Source organism: Melospiza georgiana, chromosome 24, assembly GCF_028018845.1.
Source record: "Melospiza georgiana isolate bMelGeo1 chromosome 24, bMelGeo1.pri, whole genome shotgun sequence".
NCBI lineage: Eukaryota > Metazoa > Chordata > Aves > Passeriformes > Passerellidae > Melospiza > Melospiza georgiana.
The window spans coordinates 7,947,446-7,975,138 of record NC_080453.1 but is presented as its reverse complement, the minus strand read 5'-3'; the positions used below and the strand labels follow the sequence as shown (position 1 = coordinate 7,975,138).

Below are 27,693 nucleotides of genomic sequence, written 5' to 3'. Positions count from 1 at the left end.
ATGATGGATGGATGGATGGAGGATGGATGGATGGATGGATGGATGGAGGATGGATGATGGATGGATGGATGGATGGATGGAGGATGGATGATGGATGGATGGAGGATGGATGATGGATGGATGGATGGATGGATGGATGGATGGAGGATGGATGATGGATGGATGGATGGATGGATGGATGGATGGATGATGGAGGGATGGATGGATGAATGATGGATGGATGATGGATGGATGGATGGATGGATGGATGGATGGATGGAGGATGGATGGATGGATGGATGGATGGATGAATGATGGATGGATGGATGGATGGATGGATGGATGGATGGATGAATGATGGATGGATGATGGATGGATGGATGGATGGATGGAGGATGGATGGATGGATGATGGATGGATGGATGGATGGATGGATGGATGGATGGATGGATGGATGGAGGATGGATGGATGGATGATGGATGGATGGATGGATGGATGGATGGATGGATGGATGGATGAATGATGGATGGATGATGGATGGATGGATGGATGGATGGAGGATGGATGGATGGATGATGGATGGATGAATGATGGATGGATGATGGATGGATGGATGGATGGATGATGGATGGATGGATGGATGGATGGATGGATAGATGGATGGATGGATGATGGATGGATGGATGGATGGATGGATGGATGGATGGATGGATGATGGATGGATGCCAGGGAAGGATGGATGCTGGTAACCCTGGCATGTGCTGGAGCAGAGCTGGAGGTGCTGGAGCAGGGAGGGGTTCCTGGCATGCTCTCCATGCTGGAACCACACAGGGAGTCTGATTCAGTCACACGGGCAAGCCACAACCACTGCACATCCGCGCTGAATCTCCCGCCACACCAGGGAAGATGTGAGGGAATTTGGGGCACCTCCCCTCCCAAAAGCACAGACAGAGGGGAAAAGTCCCCCAGGCTGGGGCACTGAACAAGCCCTCCATCACCAGCACGGGCTGTGGGCACTCAGCACAGCTCTCCTGGGTGCATCTGCTGGGACAGCAGGGTGACAGTGCAGTGACACAGCCCTGGCTGCCACAGCGAGGTCCCCGAGCTGTGACCCTGACAGGCCGTGACTTGGCATTTTGAGGATTAGCTGGTGAGCGGTACAACTTCAGGGAAAGGGGAAAAAAAAAATGGAAAAAAAGGGCTGGCAGGGCTGCTGGGGGCGTTTCTGCCGTGAAGAGGAACATCACATGCTCCGGCACATCTCGTTTTTTCTGCTCAGGTTTCAGTGCTGGGCTGTGGCAGCGGCATCCACACACGGAGAGCTGGGAAGGAACCACCAGCAGCATCTGATGGATCAGCCCAGGAGAGAGCTCAGGATCAGCCCAGGAGAGAGCTCAGGATCAGCCCAGGAGAGAGCTCAGGATCAGCCCAGGAGAGAGCTCAGGATCAGCCCAGGAGGGAGCTCAGGATCAGCCCAGGAGGGAGCTCAGGATCAGCCCAGGAGAGAGCTCAGGATCAGCCCAGGAGAGAGCTCAGCTCTTCCCAAGCCTCTTTTCCCTTTCCACTCCTGTCCTAGCACAGATCTCCATGTGCTTCTCCACACAGCATGCATGGAAATTCACTCCCTGGAGCAAATTGAGGAAGAAAGTCCCAGCTGACACCCTGCCGTGCTTGAGTGCCACAGGAGAGGCCTCTCCCTTGGCAAAAAGAGCCAAAACATCCCTGCCAGAGGTGCCTGCAGGGAGGGCAGGGCTGTGACACAGACGGTGTCCCCGACACCGTGGGGTGGGACAGGATTTTGGGGTGATACCTCCCTCATTGGGACGTGCCAAAAGAGTGCTGAGGAGAGGAGCATGACCAGACAAGCCAGCACCCACGGCTCTGCCAAAGCTGCCTGGCAGAGCCCTTGGATCCCCAAAAGCTCCAGCATGAGGGGACCCAGCGCAGCTTCCCTGCAGGATTGTCCTGGCCGAGGGGGTGGCAGGAGGGACGTGAGCGGCCGTGGAGGCAGCAGCCGCCCAGGAGCCGGGTGAGGGCCATATCTGGGGCAGGAAGGGCCACACCTGGAGCACGCAAACACCCTGCCCAGGAGGAGGAGGAGGAGGAGGAGGAGGTGGCAGCGGCTGGCATCCCTCCAGAATTCCCTCAGCCCCAGTGACCTTCTGACTCAGCGCAGGAGAACCTACCCAGTGAACCGGCACCAGCCCTCGGGGCCAGACCGTGCCAGGGACTGCCAGATCCATCCTGCTGCCACCACGGCCACCACGGCCACCACCACGGCCACCACGGCCACCACGGCCACCATGGCCACTGCCACCACCACTGCCACCTCCTTCCTCTGCTGCTGCCACCACAGCCAGCAACTCCGCCCCACCTGTGCCCCCCCTGTGCCCCTCCTGTGCCCCCTCTTTAGCCACGTCCGTGGTCACCACCTTAACTCCTCTCCAGCCCCCACGGTGACTCCTCTTTGGCCACCTCCATGCTCAGCAGCCCGACCCTCCTTGGGTTCCACCGTGACACCTCCTCGGCCTCCACGGCCACCACCTTGACCTCTCCTTCACCGGCTCCTCCATGGCCACGGCTGTGACTCCTCCTTGGCCTCAGCCACCACCCTGAGCCCTCCACGGCCACCAACCTCATTCCTCCTCACCCATTGTCCTGGCCACCACTGTGAACACCACCCCAACATCTCCCTGACCACCACCCAACACTTTGCCATCACTCCAACCCCACTGTGGCCACCACCATGACCCTGCTTAGCCACCACCACCTCAACACCTCTTGGAGCAGCTCCCCAAAACCTCCTCATCCACCTCTGCCGTGGCCACCACCGTGCCCCCTCTGTAAGTGCCACCATGGCCACCACCGTGCCCCCTCCTAAGTGCCATTGTGGCCACCACCGTGACCCCTCCTTAGGTGCCACCATGGCCACCACCCTGACCCCTCCCTAAGTGCCACTGTGGCCACCCTTGTGCCCCCTCCTAAGTGCCACCATGGCCACCACCATGCCCCCTCCTAAGTGCCACCATGGCCACCCCCGTACCCCCTCCTAAGCGCCACTGTGGCCACCCCCGTGCCCCCTCCTAAGTGCCACTGTGACCCCTCCTAAGTGCCACCGTGGCCACCCCCGTGCCCCCCCCTTCGGTGCCACCGTGGCCGCCTCCCCGTCCGCTCCTCACCTGCTCCCTCCGTCCCTCCCGAGCCTCCGCCGTCCTTGTGCGGCCGCCGCCGGCCCCGGAGCCAGCTGAACGCCCGGCGCAGCGAGTTCGCCCGGGCCTTCTTCCGCCGGGGGGGATCCCCGGGAGCCCCCTCCGAGCCTCCGCCGCCGCCGCCGCCCCGCTCCGGGTGCCGCTCTCCGCCCGCCGCAGGTGCAGCCCCGGCGGACATGGCCGCGGGCAGCGCCCCGCACCGCCCCGCGCCGCCGGCAGCCGCTGCCCATAGGGCCGGGCCCGCCCGGCTCGGCTCGGCTCGGCCCGGCTCGGCCCGGCTCCCGCTGCAGCCCCGGCCCCGCTCCGGGCTCCCGCCGAGCGCCCGGCGCCGACGGAAAGTTTCTGTGCGAGGCGGGGCCGGGCCGAGGGAGCTCCGCCCGCACCGGCGCCCGCCCCTCCGTCACCCGCAGGTGGCCCCGGGGGCGTGGGGACCGCGGAGCCTCCCCTCGGTGCCACCGGGGCTCCCCGGGGTGCTCCGCCCGCTCCCCGGTGCGTCCCGGCTTTGTCCCCTCGCTCTGCGGGCGGGGACAGCGGGGGTCGGTGCCGGCCCTTGGCACCCTCCGAGGTGCCCCCCCCGGTGCGGGGCTGAGCATCAGCGGGAGGAGAGAGCAGGAAAACGGAACAACACCGAGAGGAGCGCGGAATTCCAGCATCGTCATCCCGGGGCGGCCTCCGCTCATCCGGGGGGGCTGGCGATGGATCCCGGCCCTGGATCCCGGTACCGGTACCGGGAGAGAAACCGGAGCTGGCAGCCCTGTCCTGCCCGTGCCCTCCCAGCCCTGTCCTGCCCGTGCCCTCCCAGCCCTGTCCTGCCCGTGCCCTCCCATCCCGCGATCGCCACCGGTTCCTGACCTGATGGCCCAGGGGTGACACCGTGCCCCGTCCCGTGCCAATCTGCTGCGTGCTGCTGATAATAATTCAGCTCCTGAAAACCGAATGGCACAGCGTGAGGGGGGCATCAGCCCTCCAGGCTCTGCCTGAGGCCGGGAGAGCTCCTGGGAAAGGGAATCTGGGGAAGGGTTTCGCTGCCCTGGTGTTGCTCAGGAGCATGGCCGCTCCAATCTGATCTAGATTGGATTTCAGGACATGAATCCTTCCCTGTGAGGGTGGGCAGGCCCTGGCACAGGTGCCCAGAGCAGCCTCTGGATCCCTGGCAGTGCCCAAGGCCAGGCTGGACAGGGCTTGGAGCACCTGGCACAGTGGGAGGTGTCCCTTGCCCATGGCAGGGGTTGGAACAAGGTGAATTTTAAATTCCCTCTCAGCACAAACCATTCCATGTCCCACCATCCAGCTGAGAGGGGACAGCGGGACGAGCAGGGACTGGGCTGGAGCAGCGGCAGCTCGGTGACAGGAACGTGCCAAAGGCAGGGGAAGGATCCCAACCAGAACCCAGCTGGTTTCTGCTGCATTTCCACACTCCTGGCTGCCTGGTTTGGGTCTCTGTGTTTCCTGCTGCCTCTGCTGGAGCCACATCCTTCCCGGACGCTCCCAGGGCCTGGCCCCGCGCCCAGAGGAGTTTGCCAGCTGCTGGAAATGCCTGGAAAGGTTTCTGAAGCAAGAAGCTTCTCCATCCCTCAGCCTTCCCAGCACATCAGCGTCTCCTGTGGGATTCAGGCTCTTGCATCTTGTGGGCTGTGCAAACCTGAGCATCCTGCTGCTTCCAGGATGCAGTGACCAGGAATGGGGATTTGGCTCCAAATCCAGGGAGGCAAGGTCGGGATTTGCTGGGTTTTTGTGTCCCTGCCTCACATCCTCCCTCCCCTTCACCCATCCGAACCCAAACTCAAGGTTGAAATGAGCACTGGAAGGAGCTGGGCACAAATTTCTGTGCCCCTCCGTGGTGCCAGGGGTCGATTCCTTTCCAGGATGAAGTCTGACAGTGCCGCTGCTCCCTGGGCTTTGCTGACCCATGTCGGGCTGAGCTGCACTGAGGAGATCCTAATCCCCAATTAGGGTGTTTGTGTTGACTTTCTGCTGCTGGCTCCGATTTCCGAGTCATTAACCTCCAAAAAAAAAAAAAAAAAACCTCAAAAAACTCAAAAAATCCCATTTTTCATCTGTCCCCTCCTCGCGTGGCAGCAGAAATATTGAAAAAAATATTTCTGCACAGAGTAATGGGGCATTGTCCAAATAATCAGAGTGAGAGAGGGGGAGAGGATCGGTGACACTGCAGGGGGAGCTCCCATCAGAGCAAGGGAAGAACAGGAGGAAGGTGAAGAGGAAGGTGAAGAGGAAGGTGAAGGTCAAGAGGAAGGTTGTCCCAGCCCTAGGAATTCCAGGACTTCATGGAGAGCCTCAGAAAGCTCCAGCAGGGTCCCCAGCTGGGTAATTCATTTCCACTTGCAGGGCCAGGATGATCACGGGATTTTCCTGGGGACAGCAGCTCCCGCCAGTCCCAGGGGAGGCAGAGACTCTGCCACATCCCCAGGTGAAATGGGGACCCCCGGGGGGTGAAACCCAGAACAAAGCAGCCAAAAAATGAGCTGGCAGTGATGGCATCACCCTGGAGCAGCTCCTGCAGCCGGGCTGGGCTCATCCCACCCCTGCCCTGGCGGGGACACAGAGCCCTGGCTGCTCCCTCGTTACTCATTAACGCCGGGACAAGGTCCTCCCGCATCCCTGGGAGCCCCGAGCAGGAGCTGCTGGCCCCAAACCCCTCCTGCTCCGCCCTTCTTGCCCCGGGCCATGGAAAAAGCCAGCGCAGAGCCCGGGCCGCGATCGTTGGGGCTGCTGGTGGATCAGCTCGGTTGTAAAAATGGGTTTTAAAAATGTCACGGGCAAAGGGAGGCACTGGTGTCCTTGCTCAGGGCAATGGAATGGGGTGAATAAACAGCAATTCGGGGTTTTCCTTCCCAGATCCGTGGTGGTGACAGGGACAGCTCTGGCACAGCACAGGAGCATCACCCGTGGTGGTGACGGGGACAGGCGGCCACAAGAGGCACCGCCCGCTCCTGTGGGAGCATCCTGATCCTTTCTGGGAAGGGAAAAGCCCGGGGGAATGTCAGCACAGCCTGGGTGCCATGTGGGACACATCAGAGGACCCGGCAGGACCCAGCAGGACCCGGCAGAGCCCAGTAGGACCCAGCAGAACCCAACAGGACCCGGCAGGACCCGGCAGAGCCCAGTAGGACCCGGCAGGACCCAACAGGACCCAACAGGACCCGGCAGGACCCGGCAGGACCCAACAGGACCCGGCAGGACCCGGCAGGACCCAGCAGGACCCAACAGGACCCATTAGGACCCATTAGGACCCAGCAGGACCCAACAGGACTCAACAGGACCCGGCAGGACCCAACAGGACCCAGCAGAACCCATTAGGACCCAGCAGGACCCAACAGGACCCGGCAGGACCCAGCAGGACCCGGCAGGACCCAACAGGACCCAGCAGGACCCGGCAGGACCCGGCAGGACCCAGCAGGACCGAGCAGAACCCAGCAGAATCCGGCAGGACCCAGATAAGCGGGAGCCGCTGGCGCCGCTGCCCCGGGGCTGCCGGGCAGATCCCGAGGTCCCTGCGGGGCAGACGGCGCCTCCGGGCTCTCCTCCCATCCCTGCCCCCGCTGGGCACACGCTCACCTTTCACTCCTCCTCCTCCTCCTCTTCCTCCTCCTCCATCCCTGTGAGCAGCCTCCCCTCCCTCTCCAGGGTCCAACTCTTACTGGGGAAACTGAGGCACGGGGTGAAACAACCGGGTTGTTCCCGAGGGGACAGCGGCATCCAGCCCCTCAGAGGTGGGTGAGTCCCCCCAGGGAGCCACAGGGGACCCCTCACCCGGCCGGGAGGGCAGGGCAGGGCAGGAGGGGCACCCGGTGCCACCGCCCCCGGGGCCGGACCTTCCCTGGCAGCGCTCCCGGCCCCGGGATGAATCACAGTCACACATTCCCTGCGATCGGATTGCGGCTCCTGCACCCGAGGGGCCGGACCTGGCACCCCCCGCGCCCTCGGCAAACAGAGCGAGCCAGGGCACGGCGCTGCCAGAGCCCGGATCCTAAATCCCTTCCACCGGGGACTGGAATCCCATTGTGGGACACTCCACAGCACTGCCAGAGCCCTGATCCTAAATCCCCTCCACCGGGGCTGGAATCCCATTGTGGGACACTCCACAGCACTGCCAGAGCCCCGATCCTAAATCCCATCCACCGGGGGCTGGAATCCCATTGTGGGACACTCCACAGCACTGCCAGCACTGCCAGAGCCCCGATCCTAAATCCCATCCACCGGGGGCTGGAATCCCATTGTGGGACACTCCACAGCACTGCCAGAGCCCCGATCCTAAATCCCATCCACCGGGGCTGGAATCCCATTGTGTGACACCCCATGGATCTGCCGGTGCTGCCAGAGCCCTGATCCTAAATCCCCTCCACCGGGGGCTGGAATCCCATTGTGTGACACTCCACAGCACTGCCAGAGCCCCGATCCTAAATCCCATCCACCGGGGCTGGAATCCCATTGTGTGACACCCCATGGATCTGCCGGTGCTGCCAGAGCCCGGATCCTAAATCCCATCCACCGGGGCTGGAATCCCATTGTGGGACACTCCACAGCATTGCCCTCGCTGCCAGAGCCCCGATCCTAAATCCCATCCACCGGGGGCTGGAATCCCATTGTGGGACACTCCACAGCACTGCCAGCACTGCCAGAGCCCGGATCCTAAATCCCATCCACGCTGGAATTCCACTGGCAGCTGGAATCCCATTATGGGACACCCCACGGGGCTGCCAGAGCTGCCAGAGCCCCGATCCTAAACCCCTTCCACTCTGAAACCCCACCAGGAGCTGGAATCCCATTGTGGGACAGTCCATAGAGCTGCCAGCACTGCCAGAGCCCCGATCCTAAATCCCCTCTACTGGAATCCCACCAGGAGCTGGAAGGGAGCTGGAATCCCATTGTGGGACACCTCACAGCCCTGCCAGAGCCCCGATCCTAAATCCTCTCTACTGGAATTCCACTGAGAGCTGGAATCCCATTGTGGGACACCCCATGGATCTGCCAGTGCTGCCAGAGCCCTGATCCTAAATCCCCTCTACTGGAATCCCATTGTGGGACACCCCTCAGAGCTGCCAGAGCCCCAAAGTCGGGCTGGCCCTTCCAGCCCGTCCCTAAAGATCGTGCAAAGATCGGGACAAAATGTTCTTTTTACGAGCATCGATGCATTTCAGAAGCACAGAATGATTCCAACCCCTCTGTTCTATCAAGCACCTGAACCCAGGTGTCTGCATGTCTTGTGAAACTCTTGATTTGGAACATCTCAGTGTTTTTTCAACACTCCTCTCCTACACAATTCCAACAGGAGGATCTGAAATCCAGCAGATTTTCTTTTTCTTCACAGTCACTGTGAAGCTGCCGTGGCTGTGCCAGGCTGGTGCCACCCTGGTGTCCCTGCCCTCAGGGCAGATCTGCCAAGCATGACGAGAAGGAAAAATCCACCAGGAAGGGAGAGACAGCCCCAGGGCAGCAGAGAGAGGGTTCAGCCGCTCTATATATCTAAATTTGGGGGTTTAGATAAATATTTGTTGGCGACATGGTGGATAAGTGTGGGATGCACGGAGTGGGGAGAATGTGGATGGGCACCATGGGAGGGCAGAGGTGGGAAACCAAGAGGGGTGAGGGCGGTGTTGCTGTTGGAGTGTGGCCACGGGGCCTGTGCAGAGGGAAATGTCACCTCCTGCACCCCCAAAACAGAGGGAAAGGGGTGGCAGGGATCGGCTGTGGGGCAGAAGAGGAAGCAGAGGCCGTGCTCTGCCATCGCTGGGGTTTGTGGCTTTGTGGGGCGTGGGAAGGACCCCGAGATATCGGGATTGACTCCGTGGATGATCAATTCCTGGGCAGTGCAGCCTCACAACTCTCTCCGGTCTCTCCTGCCTTTCCCTCACCTCTGGCAGCGCCGGTTCCACCCCTCCAGCTCTGTTTGCCGGGGCAAAGTCCGCGCTGTTGGCGTTGTCTCCCTGCACTGCCCGGCCCTGCCGGGGACACCGGGGACACCGGAGCCGCCCGTTGCCTGGTTATATCCACAAAACATCCCCTTGCCGGGCTTTTGGCCGGGGTATCCTCTTACTGGGAACAGCTGAGCCTCCTCCCGCCCCACCCTGCCCTTGGCAGCTCAGCAATCGGCGCTGTCATTGTCCCCTCCAGGCCCTACAAGGGCTGCTGGGCCCGGCCCTGTGTGATCTGCAGGTTTCTCCCCCTGGCACTCGCAGCTTTAGATGGATATTTATACACCCAACTTGTGCGAATTAACAGCATTCCTCTCCGATTGAGTCAAAAATAGAGGCGCTTCATGGAAAAAAAAAAAAAAAAAAAGAGGGAGAAAAAGAAGGTGTGCCGCGCTGAAAAAAGGAACGGGATCCAAAAAAAGAGAGGAAAAAAAAAAAATCCCCACTCAAATCTCCCTTTTCCTTTTAAAGCTCTGTTCCCGAAGGATGGACCAGCGCTGGTATTTTAAACCTGATTTCTGCAGATTGAAATCTGATTTCAGCCCCGTGGCCGGCGAGCCATGGGCAAGGTGGCGGTGCCAGCAGTGGCGGGGTGGCACCGGCGATGTCACACACTCTGCTGGGCGGCTTTTGGGGCACGGTAAAGCTGAGACTTCCTGAGAAGCCAGCGCTGACTTCCTGGGCACGGCAGGAGAGGCAGCGGGCAGAGGTAGGCTCGGGGGGCACCACCAGGACAAACGGTGACCCCAGGGTGAGGCGCCCGCGCCCACCTGGCAAAATATATCTAAATTTGGGGGTTTAGATAAATATTTGTTGGTGATATGGTGGATAAATGTGGGTTTAGGGTGCACGGAGTGGAGAGAATGTGGATGGGCACCATGGGCGGGCAGAGGTGGGAAACCAAGGGGGTGAGGGCAGAGTTGCTGTTGGACACCCAGGAGTGTGACCACGGCCACCACGGGGCCTGTGCAGAGGGAAATGTCACCTCCTGCACCCCCAAAACAGAGGGAAAAGGGCGGCAGGGATGGGCTGTGGGGCGGAAGAGGAAGCAGAGGCCGTGCTCTGCCATCGCTGGGGTTTGTGGCTTTGTGGGGCGTGGAAAGGACCCCGAGAGATCGAGATTGACTCCATGGATGATCAATTCCTGGGCAGTGCAGCCTCACAAATCCCATTCCATTCCCCTGTGGCATTTGGGGGCCCTGAGCTGCATCCTCTGGCACTTCCCTTCCCACTGCAGCCAAACCCCGCAGCCCTGGGGGACCCCATGATCCCCATTCCATTATTCCCATCCCATTATCTCCATCCCAGCCAAATCCCACAGCTCCGGGGGACCCCAGTGAGGCACCCCATGATCTCCACCCCATTATCCCCACCCCATTATCCCCATCCCATGATCTCCACCCCATTATCCCCATCCCACGATCCCCATTCCATTATCCCCATTCCATGATCCCCACCCCATTATCCCCATCCCATTATCCCCATCCCACCCCATTATCCCCATCCCATGATCCCCATCCCATTATCCCCATCCCATCCCATCCCATCCCACTCCATTATCCCCATCCCATGATCCCCATCCCATTATCCTCATCCCATCCCATCCTATCCCATCCCATCCCATCCCATCCCATCCCATCCCATCCCATCCCATCCCATCCCATCCCATCCCATCCCATTATCCCCATCCCATCCCATCCCATCCCATGATCCCAATCCCATTATCCCCATTCCACGCCATGATCCCCATCCCATTATCTCCATCCCATCCCACCCCACGATCCCCACCCCATTATCCCCATCCCACTATCCCCAGCCCATTATTCCCATCCCATGATCCCCATCCCATCATCCCCACCCCACCCTGCCCAGGATCCCGGCGGGACGGGGGGACCTGCGGATCCACCAGTGACACAGAAATAAGGGGCCATAAACCCAAACTGGCCCATAAACCAGGGCTGTGAACAGCCGGGGCGGGCTGGGGGCTGCGGGCTGGCCTCAGCCCGTCCCTGCGGCTGCCTCTGCCAGGGATGCAGCCAGCCGGGCCTTCCCCGCCCTCCTCCTCCTCCTCCTCCTCCTCCTCCCCGGGGCGGAGGGAGGAAGGCAGCGGCCGCAGCTGGCACTGCAGGCGGTGGCCGGGGGGAAGCGGCTGCTCCGATTTCCAGCGCTGTTTATTAATAACCCCTCTCCGCCCCATGCTAAGCCCATGTGCAGCGCAGAGCCGGCGGCGCTGGGCTCCAGGGGAGGAAGGTAAGAGCCCACCCGGGCTGGGCAGGAGAGGGGCCGGGGTCTTGGGGGGGGTCCCTTAGGTGCGGGATCCTCGGCGAATTGGGCAGGGCTGGGATGGGGGGATCGGGGGTTCAGCGTTCATGGGTCCTCAGGAATGATCAGGTAATCCCTCTGGGGTTTGGGGGGGCTCTGGGATGAGGGACAGAGCCCCCCCAGGCCCGCTGGGCAGGCAGGACACGGCGCCCTCCCCTCCCGTCCTGGCCGTGCCAAGCGGCTCCAAGAACTCCAAGAACAGGGAGAATCGGGGCAGGGGAGCTTTCCCCCCACCTTTGCCGGGGCTGCCCCTTCTCCAGCCGCCCGGCCGCCGAGCCCGAGGCTGCGATGTGTCAGCAGTGCCGAAAACTGCCTTATTAGGAGAGAAACTATCGGGGAAAATCAGATCTTTGCTCAAAGCCGCTGCTCCGAGCGCAGGGCTGCCTGTGAGTGCCAGCCTGCGCTCATTCCTCGGGGAGTGACGAGACATGAGCTCAGCAGCGTGGCCGAGAGGTGAGAGCATCCTCCCACCCATCCCACCGAGCAGGGAAACCTCAGCTCGTCCCCGAGCGCTGTCGGGTCCATCCCACCCCAAAAAAGCAGCCGGGAGAAGGCACAGGGAGAGGATTTGGTGGTGATGGTGACAGCCGCAGGTGCCGTGGTGGGGACAATGCCGCGATCGGATGACTCGGCAAAGCGGCTCCTGCTGCGGGCGCTGCCGGGCTCCGAGTGCGGGGTTTGCTCGGTCTCGGCCATCCCGGAGCCTGAGGGCTCCCAGCAGCGCATTCCCGTGCCGTGAGGTTATGGCACAGCGAGAAAATCGCGGCCGGTTTTCCTCCAGGGAGGGCTCGCACGGGGCAGGTCGGTGCTGCTGGGTGGGCTGGTGCTGGCAGGTTGGCACAGGAGGAATTGTTGGGTTTGGGGTCTGAGTTTGCAGCCCTCACTCCTCCTCCGTGGCACTCAGACACTTCAATGGGGTTTTAATGGGGTTTTCTTTCCTATGGCATTGTGAAAGCAATAATAATAATGCCCAAGACGTGTGTCTAGACGCTGAACAGAGTATTTGCCACTTTGAAATTCATCCAGTCACTGATCAGAAAACTGTGCTCGTATATACTGATAAAGGTTGTGTGTGCCTGAGAACTGCCTGTGCTGCTGTAAAAATTGGTAACAACAATGTTATTTTGCCTAGCAGAAACAATTCCAATTCCTGTACTTGTAATTTTGTTAAGATTATCGGGTGTGATTTTTCATACTTGGCCCCGATGACATCCCACCGGTTGATTAAAACCAATTACACAACGCATCACAGACTATCACTATTGTCACTATTGTGTGGGTGACACAGGGATGGTCACAGCAGCAGGGCCATGGTGGGACCCACTGGCCCTGGGGTCTCAGAGGATGGGGAGGAAAGGCTGAGATTGCTCAAACTCATTGTTCTGGTTAAACATCCCCTCTCCTTCGCAGGGACCTGATGGCACAGCCCGAGCCCCCTCCAGAGCTGCAGCTGGACAAAGCCAGAGCATCCCCAGCCCCACAGGGAGCAGCTGAAGGAGCTGCTCCACACCCAGAACGTGCCCACAGCCCCTTGGATCCAGCAGGGAACGGATCTAAACCCCTGCACGGCGGCAGCCCAGACTCCAGGCCTGTCAGCAGAGATCCCTCCTTGGAGATAAGCACAGCAGGAACTCAGCTGGATGAGGGGGCAGACGGGGCTGGGATCCCGCTGGACGTGGATGGAGATGGGACAGGAATCCCCCTGGACGTGGATGGAGACGGGGTAGAGGTTCCACTGGACGTGGATGAAGGTGGGACAGGGATCCCATTGGACGAGGATGAAGGTGGGACAGGGATCCCACTGGATGAGGACACATCAGGAATTCTGCTGGACGTAGATGAAGGCGGGATCCCAGTGGACAAGGATACATCAGGAATTCTGGATGTGGATGAAGGTGGGACAGGGATCCCACTGGCCATGGATGAAGGTGGGACAGGGATCCCACTGGCCATGGATGAAGGTGGGACAGGAATCCCACTGGCCATGGATGAAGGTGGGACAGGGATCCCACTGGCCATGGACACGGACAGAGCAGGGATCCCAGACGACGCAGATGGGGCAGGAATCCCACTGGCCATGGACACAGAGGGAGCAGGAGGCCCTCTGGACGCCCCAGAGCAGCGGTGCCTGAGCCTGGAGGAGCTGGGGAGTTACTTCCAGGAGTGCATCGAGGTGGTGGAGCAGCTGGAGCGCGAGCGGGACCGGCTGATCTCGGAGCTGGCGCAGCTGCGCGAGCCGGCGCTGCAGGAGATCCGCCATGCCCACGAGGAGATCCAGGCCGCCTGCAGGCTGCTGGCCAAGGTGGAGCTGGAGAGGGACAACCTGCGCGACGAGATCCGCCAGATCAAGCAGAAGCTCTTCAAGGTGACCAAGGAGTGCGTGGCCTGCCAGTACCAGCTGGAGAGCAGGAGGCACGACCTCTCCCAGCACGCCGCCTACCAGGGCGAGCTGCAGAGCCAGGCGGGGCAGCTCTCGGGGGAGCTGTCCCAGCTCAAGGAGAGCTGCGAGAAGGAGAAGGAGGTTCTGAGGCAGCGCCTGGAGGCTCCTCCGTGCCGCCAGGACAACCTGTACCTGCAGGAGAGCCGCAGGCTGTCGCTGGAATTTGAGAGCTTCGTGGCCCAGAGCCGGCGGGGGCTGGAGGAGCACTACGAGCCGCAGCTGCTGCGGCTGCTGGAGCGGCGTGAGGCCGGGGCCAAGGCTCTGCAGGAGATGCAGGGGGAGATCCAGGGCATGAAGGAAGCCCTGAGGCCCCTGCAGGGCGAGGTCAGCCGGCTGAGGATGCAGAACCGCAGCCTGGAGGAGCAGATCGTGCTGGTCAAGCAGAAAAGGGACGAGGAGGTCGGGCAGTACCGGGTATGAGAACCCCAAAGGGCACAGCTCCATCCTGGGAATGTTGTTGAGATGAGGATTAGTGGGGTTCCTAGCAGGGATGGGCTTGAAAGCTGGTCAAAGAAGCTTAAATTCATGGTGGTGGTTTGCTAGAGGGGGGATTTATTGATACCAACGACAGAAGTTTGGGTTGGATGATTGGGGAGAAAGGGAGTCATGAAGTGAGCGTGATAAAAAATCTGGGGCTGGGGTTTAGTTGAGGCACATCATTAAGGAGGGGGGGACATCCCTGGATGCCAAGCATGGCTCCACATTTTGTTTGGAGAGTGGGAGCTGTGCTTGGCATCCAGGGATTTGCTTGTAGGGCCCAGGGAAATGGGGTGGATGAGGATGGGGAGGATGTGGAATATGTCCTGCTGGTTGGAATCAAAGATATCCCACACCCTGGCATGGGCCAGGTGAAACATAGGCATAAGGCAAACCCAGAGATGTGGTGGGGCTTCACCAGCTTGGAAAATGGGTTTTTCCTGAATATATTCACTTGGTTTGGCCTCTCAGAAATGGCTCCAGGCTTGAGGTGGAAGGGATGGGGGATTTCCTTCCCAAAGCTCAGCGATGCTGCTGAGCACAGGCACCAGACACTTCCCACAGCTCCTCTGAACCAAGAAAAGCCAGTTTTAAATACAGGCGGCTTTTCTTACAAATCCCCTTCCTGCTGGGGCAGGTTCTGCCCGTCCTGCTGCCAGGAAGGGTCTCACCCATGTCCCCAGAGCCCCAGGCCCCAGGCTGCCTCCTGGGAGGGCCATTTGGCTGGGCCAGGCGTCCCTTGGCCCGAGGGACAAGGCAATTCAATATCTCCAAGAGCACATTTGGCAAAGAGGCTCCACAATTAATCTGCCCCCTTTCAACGCTCTCAGTGCTCGGCTCGCAGTCGCTGCCTCCTCCCAGCAGTTTCTGGAAGCTGCCCTTGCCCTTCCCTCACAGCTCCTCCCTGCTGGGATGGGGATCAGAGCCACCAGAACCCCCACTATGGGTTTTCAGGGTTTTTTGGATCCCTTTTGCGCCTCCACGTTTTCCTTTCCCCAAATTCCTCATTTATCTCCTTCTGACTCACGCGTTTATACAGCTCTGGCAGCGTCTCAAAACACACACCAAGCGGTTCAGGGGACAAAACCAAGCAGGCAGGAGAAGCCTGAGGACAAAACACGGCCCAGCCCAGCCCAAATCCCCACCTTTGTGCTAAAACAAAGATTTTTTTTTTGCAGGGTGGTTGGGCAGGGGCAGCCTGGCTGTGCACAGGGAGCTCCCTGAGGAGAATTATCAGCTCTGAACTGGTTTTGTCCCTGCAGGAGCAGGTGGAGGAGCTGGAGGACAGGCTGAAGGAGCTCAAGAATGGGGTCCAGCTCCAGCAACGCAAGAACCAGGAGCTGGAGGAGCTCAGGACCAGCCTCCATCGGGAGCTCTCCATCTACAAGTGAGCTTGGGGGGTCATCCCTGCGGGGCAGAGGGCAGAGGAGGAGAGGGATCCACAGTGGGGTCACAGGGCTGGGAGAAGGGAAGGGATGGTGGGGAGGAGCCCACAGTGAGGTCACAGGGATGGGAAGAGGGAAGGGATGGTGGAGAGGAGCTCACAGTGGGGTCACAGTGATGGGAACAGGAGAAGGTGGAGATGAGCCCACAGTGGGGTCACAGGGATGGAAGGAGGAAAGGGAAGGTGGAGAGGAGCCCACAATGGGGTCACAAGGATGGGAACAGGAGAGGGATGGTGGGGAGGAACCTACAATGGGGTCACAGGGATGGAGATGAGCCCACAGTGGGGTCACAGGGCTGGGAAGAGAAGAGAGATGGTGGAGAGGAGCCCACAGTGGGGTCACAGGGATGGAGAGGAGCTCACAGTGGGCTCACAGGGGGGCTGGGAGAAGGGAAGGGATGGTGGGGAGGAGCCCACAGTGGAGTCACAAGGATGGGAACAGGAGAAGGAAGGTGGAGAGGAGCCCACAGTGGGGTCATAGGGATGGGAACAGGAGAAGGAAGGTGGAGAGGAGCCCACAGTGGGGTCAGAGGGATGGGAGGATAAGAAGGATGGTGGAGAGGAGCTCACAGTGGGGTCACACAGCTCAGGGCTCCTGCTCCTGGTGCCCAGCAGCAATTCCAGCTCCTTTGCAGAGCAGCACAGAGGGATTTGCTGGGAACTGCCACGGAGGAGTGGAGTGGCTTCCCAAGGAGCAGGTGTGGCAGTTTGAGTGGTGGTTTCCTCAGGAAGGTGTGGAAAGGAGCTGAGGTTTGGCTTTGGGATGCTGGAGATGTTCTGTCCTGGTTTCACTCAATGAGTGGTGTGCAATGTGAATTTCTGAAGCTCCAGAAGATGTCCATGAGTTTGTGGATTGTTTTGCTCACCCAGTTTGGAGCTGTTGTGTTATTCCAGCCTCAGCTGGACACACTCTTCACCATTTTCTGCAGCCTCACTGCTCCTTCAGCATTCCTTTTCCCCTTCTCCACCCAGGATATTCCCAAAAACCCCAAAGGTTTTTTAGGTTTTTTATCCAAGTACAGGGATGAGCTCTCAGCCTGCAAACTCCATTTAGGATCCAGCCCAGATCCCAACTCCACCCTGTCCTTACAGCCTGGGTTTTCTAAATCCCAGCCCAACATTTAATCCCAAATCTGTATTTGTGGAGTCTCTCAAACTCCTGGAATTTACCAATTGCCACCCCTGGAAGTGATGACACCTTTAAATGGGGTTTCACTTTGCTCTGGGGAGCTCAGAGTTAAGTGCAGCTCTGAGCTGCCTTTTCCATGAGCTCCCCCAAAAATGACATTTCCTTCTGTTAAATCCTGTTTGCCAAGGACACTCCAGACCATGGACTGAGCCCCTTGAAGTGTTTCCCAATTCCTTTTTCTTCCAGATTATGAAAATAACTTTTTCCCCCCCTCTTTTCTCTAGCCAAAGCATTGATGTAAATATTCCACAGCCTGAATTTCCTTTCTCCCCTCACAGGAGCTGCTTAGAAATCTACGGGCACCTCTGCAAATCGGAGGAAAAAGCAGAGCAGGACTCTTAGAACCACAGAATTTTCCTCTTTGTAGCAAAAACCAATGGACAGAGGATGCAAGGGATTCTCCTCGTGCTGCTTTACCCTGCCTGATGTGCAGCAGCTGCCTGGAGTTGGAATTCCAATCTTTGAATTTCCAATTTGAAGTTGAATTTCCAATCTTTTCCCTGGGTATTTCCCCAGGTGCTGCTGCTGCTGCTCTTTGCTTTTCCCCAGAGGAGCAGAACAAAAAAAAATATCTTTGTACTGAACAAAGGATATGGATGAGGAATAACTGATTGATGTTTTGCTGTGTTTGGGAAAATGTTGTCTTGTTCAAGTTCTGGGAGCTGGTGTTAGGAGGGGTTTGACTTTTAAAGTTTACATGCAAGAGAAGCTTTCTCCTTTGAAGAGGATTTTCTTTTGCATTTCAAGTTTCTGCTGTACTGGGACATGCTCCACAGAAATGAGGTGGTGGGGAAGAGGTTTCCACTTTATATCGAGTCTCACACTGAAAATAAAAGGTCAGAGTTTAAGGAGCCTTTTTGTGTCTCAAAAACCCAAATTTATCAAACGGAGGTGTTTGTGTTAAAGCTGTGCTGCAGGGTAACAAAAAACACTTTGTGGAAAGGGCTAACTAAAGGCAGAGAAAGCAGCAGGGCTTGAGGGGAAGAACAATTTGAGTGCTCATTAATTTATTTCACAAAGCAGCAAAACTTAGAGAGGAGAAAAATCCGATTTAATGTCTTAAAAATTAAAATATATCCCTCCCATCACCCAACCTCATGGACACTCATAGGCAGAGACCACCCTGAAAACAACCTCAGCAAAGCAGTAAATGCAGAAAAAACCACAAAACTCCTCCAACTTGGCAGCATTTATATAGAAAAACTTTATTCCAACTGAAGAACACTCAATTAGTCACGAGGAGATGGAGAGAACAGGCTGCTGGTGGCACTGGACACCCGAGTGGAAGACGTGCAGGACCTTGTGGGCAAGGACTAAACTCCTAAAAAAAGCTGAGTTTCTCCACATTTCACTTGTTTTCCACCAGCTGCCAAGGCTGCTGAGGGCACTGGGGTCACCCTTGGTACAGACAAACACCTTTCACGACTTGAGGGCTCCCCCCAAGTTTCAGAAAACCATTTCACAGAAAGGAAAGAAACATTATGTGAAAAACACAGCTCAAGAAACACACAACAGAGCAAAAAAACGTGGCAGGTGAGAGAGGCTCTGCAGGAATAGCTAAAACCAAATTGCTGGCACCCAGCAGGAGGGAGGAAAGGGAAAAAGGAAGGAATGAAAAACCCAGAACTGCCAGGTGAGACAAAAAAAAAGAGAAAAATTTTAGTTCAAGTCAGAACTTGCAAATCTTGTATCTGCAAAGGCAGAAAAAGCCACAAAGAACAGATAACTAAAGGAATTCCAAGGTTTCTGAGTTGTTCTGAGGAGGACAAGACCTTCCACACCATCTCTGAGCTGTCAGGGGATTAACACTTGAATCATCTCTGTTGGCTCAAGCCCACTCGGGCAGCTCTGCCAATTTAACTTTTGTTTAAATTAGGCAAAAGCCTGTGGCTGCAGCAAGCGAAAGAGAGGGAAAAAAACTAATCCCAAGCATGAAGGCAGCTAAAAAGGGACAGCCAGACCAATAAAGGAGGCAGCTGTAGGAATTTTGGAGCCACAGCAGTGACCTGCCTGAGGGGGCTGAGCATTTTTATTTTTCTTTTTTGGGCGGTGGGTTCTCAGTGTGTGGGTGGAAAAGGCTGTGATAGGATGAACACAAAATCAACCTGTGTGTCTCAAAACCAGTGTTAAGTCAATCTGAGGGCTGAGAGGGAAGAGAAGGAGAAAGACTAAAACCAGGGGGAAGTTGCCATTTAGGATCCTTGACCTTCTGGATCCACGCTTCCTTCGGGATCTTCATCGTTGTAGATGTTCTCTGCCTGCAGGACAGGGATGGAGACACTCAGGGAGCAATTCCCAACCCTCTGCACAGGATTCCACCCCAAAAAAAGTTCTGGTTATTTTTGAAATTTGCAGGTATGGATCACTCATCCCTGATTTACATTAAAGCAGCAACACAAACAACTTTATCCATAAATCCAGGAGTGAAAAAATATCCTGTAAAAAGGGATCTGCTAAAGGAGAGTCCACTGCAAAATTCACAAATGAGTTTCAATTTGTAGATATGGATTACTCATCCCTGATTTACATTAAAGCAGCAACACAAACAACTTCATCCATAAATTCAGGAGTGAAAAAATATCCTGTAAAAAGGGATCTGCTAAAGGAGAGTCCACTGCAAAACTCACAAATGAGTTTCAATTTGCAGGTATGGATCATCCATCCCTGATTTACAAACAACCTTATCTATAAATCTAGGAGTGAAAAAATATCCTGTAAAAAGGGATCTGCTAAAGGAGAGTCCATGCAAAACTCACAAGAGTTTCAATTTGTAGATATGGATCACTCATCCCTGATTTACAAACAACCTTATCTATAAATCTAGGAGTGAAAAAATATCCTGTAAAAAGGGATCTGCTAAAGGACAGTCCATGCAAAACTCACAAAAGAGTTTCAAGTATTTGTTTTACTCAGCGGCACTTTCTAGAAGAATTACACAGAAAGTTGCCAAGAATAAAATTTAGAGATAAACAAAAAAAAAAAAAATAATAGGAAAAAGGTCTTGTCAAAGGTCAAGATTGTTTTCCAAAACCTTCAACAGGCCAGCAAACTGTTCCTGTTCACCAGCACCCTTTTCATCTTTGGAGAATGAAATCTCAAATATTCCTTAAGACAGTAGTACAGAAACCTCAATTTCATCCTTGGCTCTCACACAGAGAAGGGAAAAATTTCCTTCTGCACCAGCACTTCCTCATTTTTAACACAAAACATCTCCTGAGTATTTGGAAACCATTTCTCTGACCAAATCTAAAGGGGATTCCACTGCTACAAACTGGGGGATTCTGAGGGCTGTAAAGAAAAGCAGGAATGCTGAAATCCAGGAATTTCAACCCACCCAAAGAACTCACCATTTGCCAGACTTGCATGATATTATCTTCTGATACAGAACAAATGACCCAGGGCTCATTGGGATTCCAGGAGAAATCTGAGATCTTTGCAGTGTGACCACCATGGATAAACTGGGATTGGGGAAACGAGAAGGGGAATGGTTTGAAATTTGCACTGCAGGGTGAGCAATAAGTGAAATGAATTAATGAGAGTGAAAAGGCTCACCAAGAGCTCTGGGGGACCATCCTCAGCATCCTCAGGGGATTGCTCCTCTCCAATTTTACTGCAAAAAAAAAAAAAAAAAGAGAGGAAACAAAGGAAAAAGGTGAGGGTTGGGGGTTTTTAAATTTGTTTTTTGAGGTGTGATGGAATTAATCAGTAATATTTTGAGGAATTTGGGATTTACCTCAAGTCCCAAACATTTAGCCTGCGGTCTGTGCCACTGGAGGCCAGGATGGTTTCATTATGGGGAGACCACTGAACCTGCAGACAGGGATAAATTTAAGTTTTTTAATTTATTAAATTTAATTTAATAATATGTTTATTAAATTTAAAAGTAAGTTTTAAAAAGCTGTAACATAACACTTCATTTTGTGCCCTGAAAGCTTTACAGGAACTCAATTTGATAGCAACACAAATAGTGTAAAAAACATTCATCACAGGAAGAACTGGGAATATTCACACACAAAAAAAGCCATTTCACCACAAAGTGCCACCTGGAACTTGTCCTCCACCAAAACCCACGTGGCTCCCAGTGCAAACAGCTCCCAAGGGTATTGGCTGCTCCTTATCTCAATCAGGATGGCACAAATAGGAGCCACAGCTCCTTCAGCAGCAGGCACAGCTCTCACATGAAAAGAAATCACTGTAATTAAGCTTAACTGCCCAAAAGCTCCCATTTACTGCTTCTGCTGGAGATAAAGCTCTCCAGAACACACCACTCCTAATAGGATCACAGGATTAGGCAGGAACACAGAATTCTGCCCACTAATGTGGCATTTCAGGATTCTGTGATTTTATGTAGACATAACACAGTCTGAACTGATAATCCCTCCAGCAAAAAAAAAAAAAAAAAAACAAAACTTCTACATATTTTTCCTGTGATTAAGGCACGAGTTGGAGATGGAAATATTGAATCTGCTAAGCAGGTGCTGCCCATGGAGTGAACATTCTCTGTTTCCAGCAGCAATTCTCTTTTGTCAGAGGGTGTTAAAGCTTCCTGCAGGTCCAGGCTGAGGAGATGCAAACACTGCAGCCATTTCCCTGGGCCTCCTGCCTCAATCTGCTGCCATGAATAATTGAATGGACTCTGCACTGCTCCCATTTCACCCTCCTGCTGTGGTGAAAGCTCCACAGCATTTCCCTGATCCCTTTCTGGACTCTGGGAGCTCTGCGGGTCCACAATAACAACACCCAGAAAAAAATACAATATTAGTTTTTAAATGTAAAAATATTGTGGAAGAACTACTTTCCTTTTCCAGGCTGCTGAGTAGAAGTGAGTCTGTGAGGATAAAAGATAAATGCTTTTTTTATACCTGAAATATTTCATCTTTATGTGATTCAAAGGAGTGCAGCTTCAGTTTTAGGTTCCTCAAGTCCCATAGAGCAACAGTCTAGGGGAAAAAAACATAAAAATATTTTGTTGAAGTCACCAACGTGGATTTCCACCCCAGAAAGTGAGCAAGGATGCTGCAAGATGCAGAAATACCTTATCAGCTGATCCCGTGGCCAGGATAAACTCACTGTAGGGGTTGAAGGACAGGCAGTTCACCTCAGCTGTGTGAGCATCCACGGAATGGCTGGGCTTGGAGGTGTTGTTTGACCTGGTGTCCCAGCTGGGAGGGCAAAACATGGAATTAACCAAGGTTTGTGCCTCATTTCACTGATTATGGAATCGTCTGTACCTCATTTCGTTGATTATGGGGGCACTGGGGTCACCCTTGGTACAAACAAACACTTTTTGTGCCTTGAGGGCTCCCCCAAGTTTCAAAAAATTTCACAGAAAGGAAAGAAACATGATGTGAAAACACAGCTGAAGAAACACACAACAGAGCAAAAAACAGAGGTGAGGGGCAGAAAGAATTTGTGAAGGGCTTCCCCCACTTACATCATGAGCTTCTGGTCATCAGCAACAGATCCAAAGAGGGATTCATGGAGCAGGTGCCAGGACACATCTTCCACCACTGCCGTGTGTCCCGTGAAGATGGTCTTGGCATCCACCACCTTGCCTTCTTTGGGAACAGCACTGATATCCCACAAGCAAATGGTCTTTAAAACAACAAAAACGTAAAAATTTACCTTCAGATTCTCTTTCCCTCCTCCCCTTCAAACCCAGGATGCATCCCACAAGCAAATGGTCTTTAAAACAACAAAAGCGTAAAAATTTACAATTTTAGACTCTCTTCCCTCTCAAATCCAGGATGTATCCCACAAGAAAATGGTCTTTAAAACAACAAAAATGTGAAAATTTACATCTTCAGATTCTATTTCCCTCCTGCCCCTCAAAATCAGGATGCATCCCACAAGAAAATGATCTTTAAAACAACAAAAATGTAAAAATTTACAATTTTAGACTCTCTTCTACCTCAAACCCAGGGAGCATCCCACAAGAAAATGGTCTTTAAAACAACAAAAATGTGAAAATTTACATCTTCAGATTCTCTTTCCCTCCTGCCCCTCAAAACCAGGATGCATCCCACAAGAAAATGATCTTTAAAACAATAAAAGTGTAAAAATTTACAATTTTAGACTCTCTTCCCCTCAAACTCAGGATGTATCCCACAAGAAAATGAAAAAAAATATTAAAAATTACATCTTTAGACCCTCAAACCCAGGATGTATCCCACAAGAAAATGAACAAAAATACTAAAAATTACATCTTTAGACCCTCAAACCCAGGATGTATCCCACAAGAAAATGATCTTTAAAACAACAAAAGTGTAAACATTTACAATTTTAGACTCTCTTCCTCCTCAAACCCAGGATGTATCCCACAAGAAAATGAACAAAAATATTAAAAATTACATCTTTAGACCCTCTTCCCCTCAGACCCAGGATGTTTTTGCCCTTGCCAGGGCACAGCCCTGCCCCAGGCACTCACGTGGTCATCAGAGGCACTGAGCAGGTGCCCGCTGAGGTTGGGGTTCCAGGACAGCCCGTACCCCTCCTTCTGGTGCCCACGCAGCCGCAGGTCGGGGTTGCACTCCCCAGAAGGATCTGGAAAACAAAGCAGGGTGAGGATTCCAGGGCCTGGAATCATCCTGGAATACCTGGCATTAAGTTTGTTCAATTTACTTTAACTCTCCATGATTTGGTCTGAGTTGCAGCTGCAGCTCAGCTGTTCCTGCTCAAAAAACTCAGAAATTCAAGGTGGGGTATTTTTCTTCCTCCATCATCTCCAGAGGTGACAAAAACAGTGGAAGTGCAGGAAAAGGTTTCCTTTTCCAAGGATGCATTTGGATTTACCTGCTTAAACTTCATACAAAACAACCTCTTGAATAAACACCCACACATCCCTAAAATCCCAAATAAGGGGCAACCCACACCATTTTTAACTCTTTTTTGAGTGCCCACACAGACACAGGTCAGGGTTGCACTCTCCAGAAGGATCTAAAACAAGGCAGGGTGAGGATTTCAGGGTCTGGAATCATCCTGGAATACCTGGCATTAAGTTTGTTCAATTTACTTTAACCCTCCATGATTTGGTCTGAGTTGCAGCTGCAGCTCAGCTGTTACTGCTCAAAAAACTCAGAAATACAAGGTGGGATATTTTTCTTCCATCTTTCTAAAGTGAGGAAGGCACTTCTGATCCTTCTAAAGTGAGGAAGGCACTTCTGATTCTCCACACAAGCAGCAAAAGGAGTTATTTTAAACTATAATATTATAGTTTATTATAACTATTATATTAAAGTTATTTTAAATTGTTATTTTAAACAATCTTGATGAGTTCATAGATAAAGGACTGTTAATATATTTAAAGGATATCAAGGGAACAGCTCAGCTGCCCACCAAAGCAATCATAGTTTCCAAAAATTCATCTTCTACCACCTGAAACACCTCACAGTGAGGTGATAAAAACAGTGGAAGTGCAGGAATAATTTCCTTTCCCAAGGATGCATTTGGATCCTCTTTAAACCTCATACAAAACAACCACTGGAATAAACACCCTCACATCCCTAAAATCCCAAATAAAGTGCAACCCACACCATTTTTAACTCTTTTTTTGCCCTTTGGAGGAACAGCTGCTGCTCTGTGAGCACAGACCTGGCTTGGAGGGGTGTTTGGTGTAATCAAAGACCAGGACATCACTGGAGGGAGTCTTGGTGGCAATGATGCAGGGGTTCTGGGGCATGTAACGGGCTCTGTTCACCTCTCCCTCGTGGTTGATCTTGATCTCAATCTCAATTTTTCCACTTACTGAGCCAAAGCCTCCAAACTCTAGGAAAAAACAGAGTTGGGAATAATAAAAGTCAGATTCAGAACAAGGCACAAAGAGTTGGTTCGAGGTTTGCTACCAAGCTCTCAGAATAGACAAAGCTGTGGTAAAAACAAATTGCAATTTTAGGACTGTGATATAATTTGTTACAGCTCCCTTGTCTTTATATATAAAATAACTTAATAATTCATAAACCTGCAAAATTTGGGTAAAAAGAACGGACATTTGGGTTATCTGGACACATGGATTATTTTAGAATTAATTTAAAATATTTTTGAGAAATACTGATATAAAATATAAACATAGATTTGTTAGACAACTCTGTGTGCATAAACAACTTTAAGAAGCCCAAAGATCAAAAAACTCATTGCACAATCCAACCTTGCTGTAAAAAGCAGAGCAAACATTGGATCATGAAGGACTTTCACCAGGTGGAAACACTGATTCAGCCAAGCAAACAGGAGAAATGTCTGACTTGGGGCAGCCACAAAGATTACAAAGCATCAAATTCAAGTCTGATACATGGAATAAAACAGAATTAAAATATAATTTCACCCCAGAAGGGCTGGACAGCAATTAGGCAGCAAAATTCACAGACAAATTAAGAATGTTTGCAATGTTACACCCCTCTGAAATAAAAATATTTTTTTACACGAGTTTGTGTAAAAATGTTTTACATGACTTTATATAATGCAAATGGGGTAATAAAAATACCAATTAAAAGCACTGTGTGGGATTCAAGGTCAGCTCCTGAGAAAGAGGGAAGGGAGAGGTTTTTCCACACAGAAATATTTTTGCAATTAACTCTCTGTTTTCATCATTAGAAATATTAGATTACACATTCAAGAAAAAGAGAATTTATTATTAAGGAGGCACCATTTAGAAATAAATTTTTTTAGAAGTAAAATCTGAACTTTGCTGCCTGAACTTTAGGAAAAGACAAATTTTCTACGGAGAAAAGAAGGGGAGGATGGTTCAAATCCCCTTTTTTTGGGCTCTCACCTCCTTTCTCACTGTCATAGTGGGAAGCATCAAACTGGGCATCGTCGTTGGGCAGCTGCACACTGGCAATCACCAGGTGGTTCTGCTCATCTGAGGTGTGGGTGCCCAGCACCAGCCTGTGGATGCTGAAATCTTTGCCTTCAGGTCTGCAGGGGAAGAGAAACAGAACAGGGATCACCAAATGTCCTCCCTGTGAGGATGGGGAGGTGCTGGCACAGAAGTTGTGGCTGTCACATCACTGGAGTGTCCAAGACAGGGCTTGGAGCAACCTGGGACAGTGAAAAGTGTCCCTGGGTGAGTTTTAAAGTCCCTTCCCACCCAAACCAGTTTGGGGTTCTGTGATCTCACCCTAACAGTCAGCCCAGTGCTGGGTTTGCTGTTTATTCTGCTTTCAGGGGGTCCCTTTACCTTGTGACATCAGGAAGCCACTGAGCAGTGAGGCTGGGCCACTCCAGGGCATGGGTCATCACCAGGTCATAGAGGAAAGGAGTGTTCTTCTTCCATATCTTGTACTCCTCGTTGATCACACGCTCCTCCACGGCGTCATCGAAGGCTGCTGGAGTGGTTTTTTAATAAATACATACAATTAATTATTTATAAATGGATTTATGAATCCCACTGTGGGCAGAGTCAAGTAAATCAATCACACCCTGGTTTGCTATTTGCTCTATTGGAGTAGTTACTAAATGGTTAAAAATCCCCTGTTGCACGTGCTAATCCTTTTCCTGCATATACGGCTGGCAATTAATATTAATTATGTCAAATTTCATGCCTGGAAGTGTCCCAGGACAGGCTGGACAGGGCTTGGAGCAGCCTGGGATGGTGGAAGGTGTTCCTGCCATGGCAGGGCTGGGATGAGTTGAAGGTTCCTTCCAACCCAACCCATTCTGGGATGATTATGATGATGTCGGAGCAGCACAATAAAATTCTGAGACTCAGAGCACAGAGAGACAAACCCCAGTGTTTAAACACAGCAGATCCAACAACTGCTGTTAACAGACCGGTCTGGGTGCAGCCTTGAACTACTTATTCCCAAAATCCAGTTTCCCAAGGCTCCTTCTGCTGCCTCGTCGCTCTCCAGCACTTTCTCAGCCCATCTGTCACCAGCCTCCGGTGCAGAGAAGGCGACGGGCAGAGCTGGGGGAGCTCACAGGCAGAACGGGGACACCTCTATGGAAATGGGGACACCTCCATGGAAAAGACGGGGGACACTTCTATGGAATGGGGGGACACCTCTATGGAAACGGGGGACACCTCTATGGAAACGGGGGACACCTCTACCTCTATGGAATGGGGGGACACTCCTAAGGAACAGGGGGCACCCCCATGGAACGGGGGGATATCTCCATGGAAACGGAGCTACCCCACGGGAGGGGAGCGGAGCGGAGCTCACCCATGGAACGGAGGCGCACCGGCCGAACCGGGGCACCCTCAGGGCCGGTGCCGCCTCTTTGTCCGCCCGCTCCCCCCGCAGGGCACGGCCCGGCTCTCCCGGCCTCACAAACCCCTCCTAGGGGCACAGGCCTGGGCAGAAGCTCCCGGTCCGGGCCGCTCTCCCCGCTCGGTGCGGCGGGCGCGGGGAGGCAGCGGCGGCCATGACCGAGGGGGGCCCCTCAGGCCCCGCCCCCGCGCGCCCCCTGGCGGCGCCGCCCCGCTCCCCTCACGCCGCACCGACCGCGGGGGGGGGGCACCGCGCGCCTCACGGCGAAGGCCGCGCCGCCCGTACGGAGCCTTTACCTTCCTTGTCCGCCATGGCGGGGCCGCGGGGCGCTCGGCGGGGCGGGCTGGGCTCGGCGGGCGGGCGGTTCCGGCGCTCCCTGCTCCGACCCCTCCGGCCGCGGCTCCGTCTATTGTTTCCTGCCCCCGCTGCGTGCGGCTCCCGGCGCCGCGCACCCCTTCGCGCGCCAACGCCGCCCAATCAGCGCCCGCCGCCGG

General features: G+C 54.0%; 2 protein-coding genes across 3 annotated transcripts; one reads left to right on the top strand and one right to left on the bottom strand.

Annotated features, from left to right (window-relative positions):
* Window positions 1-9,726: 9,726 nt before the first annotated feature.
* On the top strand, window positions 9,727-17,842 carry SYNC (syncoilin, intermediate filament protein). Its single transcript, XM_058040052.1, has 6 exons — window positions 9,727-9,873; window positions 11,218-11,372; window positions 12,855-13,228; window positions 13,283-14,298; window positions 15,624-15,748; window positions 17,273-17,842. The coding sequence occupies exons 1-6, from the start codon at window positions 9,727-9,729 to the stop codon at window positions 17,334-17,336; spliced, it is 1,881 nt and encodes a 626-aa protein (XP_057896035.1). The 3' UTR covers window positions 17,337-17,842.
* Window positions 17,843-18,174: 332 nt separating this feature from the next.
* Window positions 18,175-27,587, bottom strand: RBBP4 (RB binding protein 4, chromatin remodeling factor). 2 transcript variants are annotated; one of them, XM_058040066.1, is made up of 12 exons: window positions 27,496-27,587; window positions 26,167-26,314; window positions 25,759-25,904; window positions 24,585-24,758; window positions 23,422-23,537; window positions 22,429-22,589; window positions 22,030-22,156; window positions 21,857-21,934; window positions 20,728-20,804; window positions 20,547-20,604; window positions 20,342-20,452; window positions 18,175-19,252 (listed from the first exon to the last, which is right to left on the bottom strand). In XM_058040066.1, exons 1-12 carry the CDS (start codon window positions 27,509-27,511, stop codon window positions 19,187-19,189), a joined length of 1,278 nt encoding a protein of 425 aa, XP_057896049.1. In that variant the 5' UTR covers window positions 27,512-27,587; the 3' UTR covers window positions 18,175-19,186. The 2 variants fall into 2 exon arrangements, with proteins under 2 accessions (XP_057896049.1, XP_057896050.1); XM_058040067.1 differs by having other exon boundaries at window positions 26,167-26,311; window positions 27,496-27,580.
* Between the last annotated feature and the right edge of the window lie 106 nt (window positions 27,588-27,693).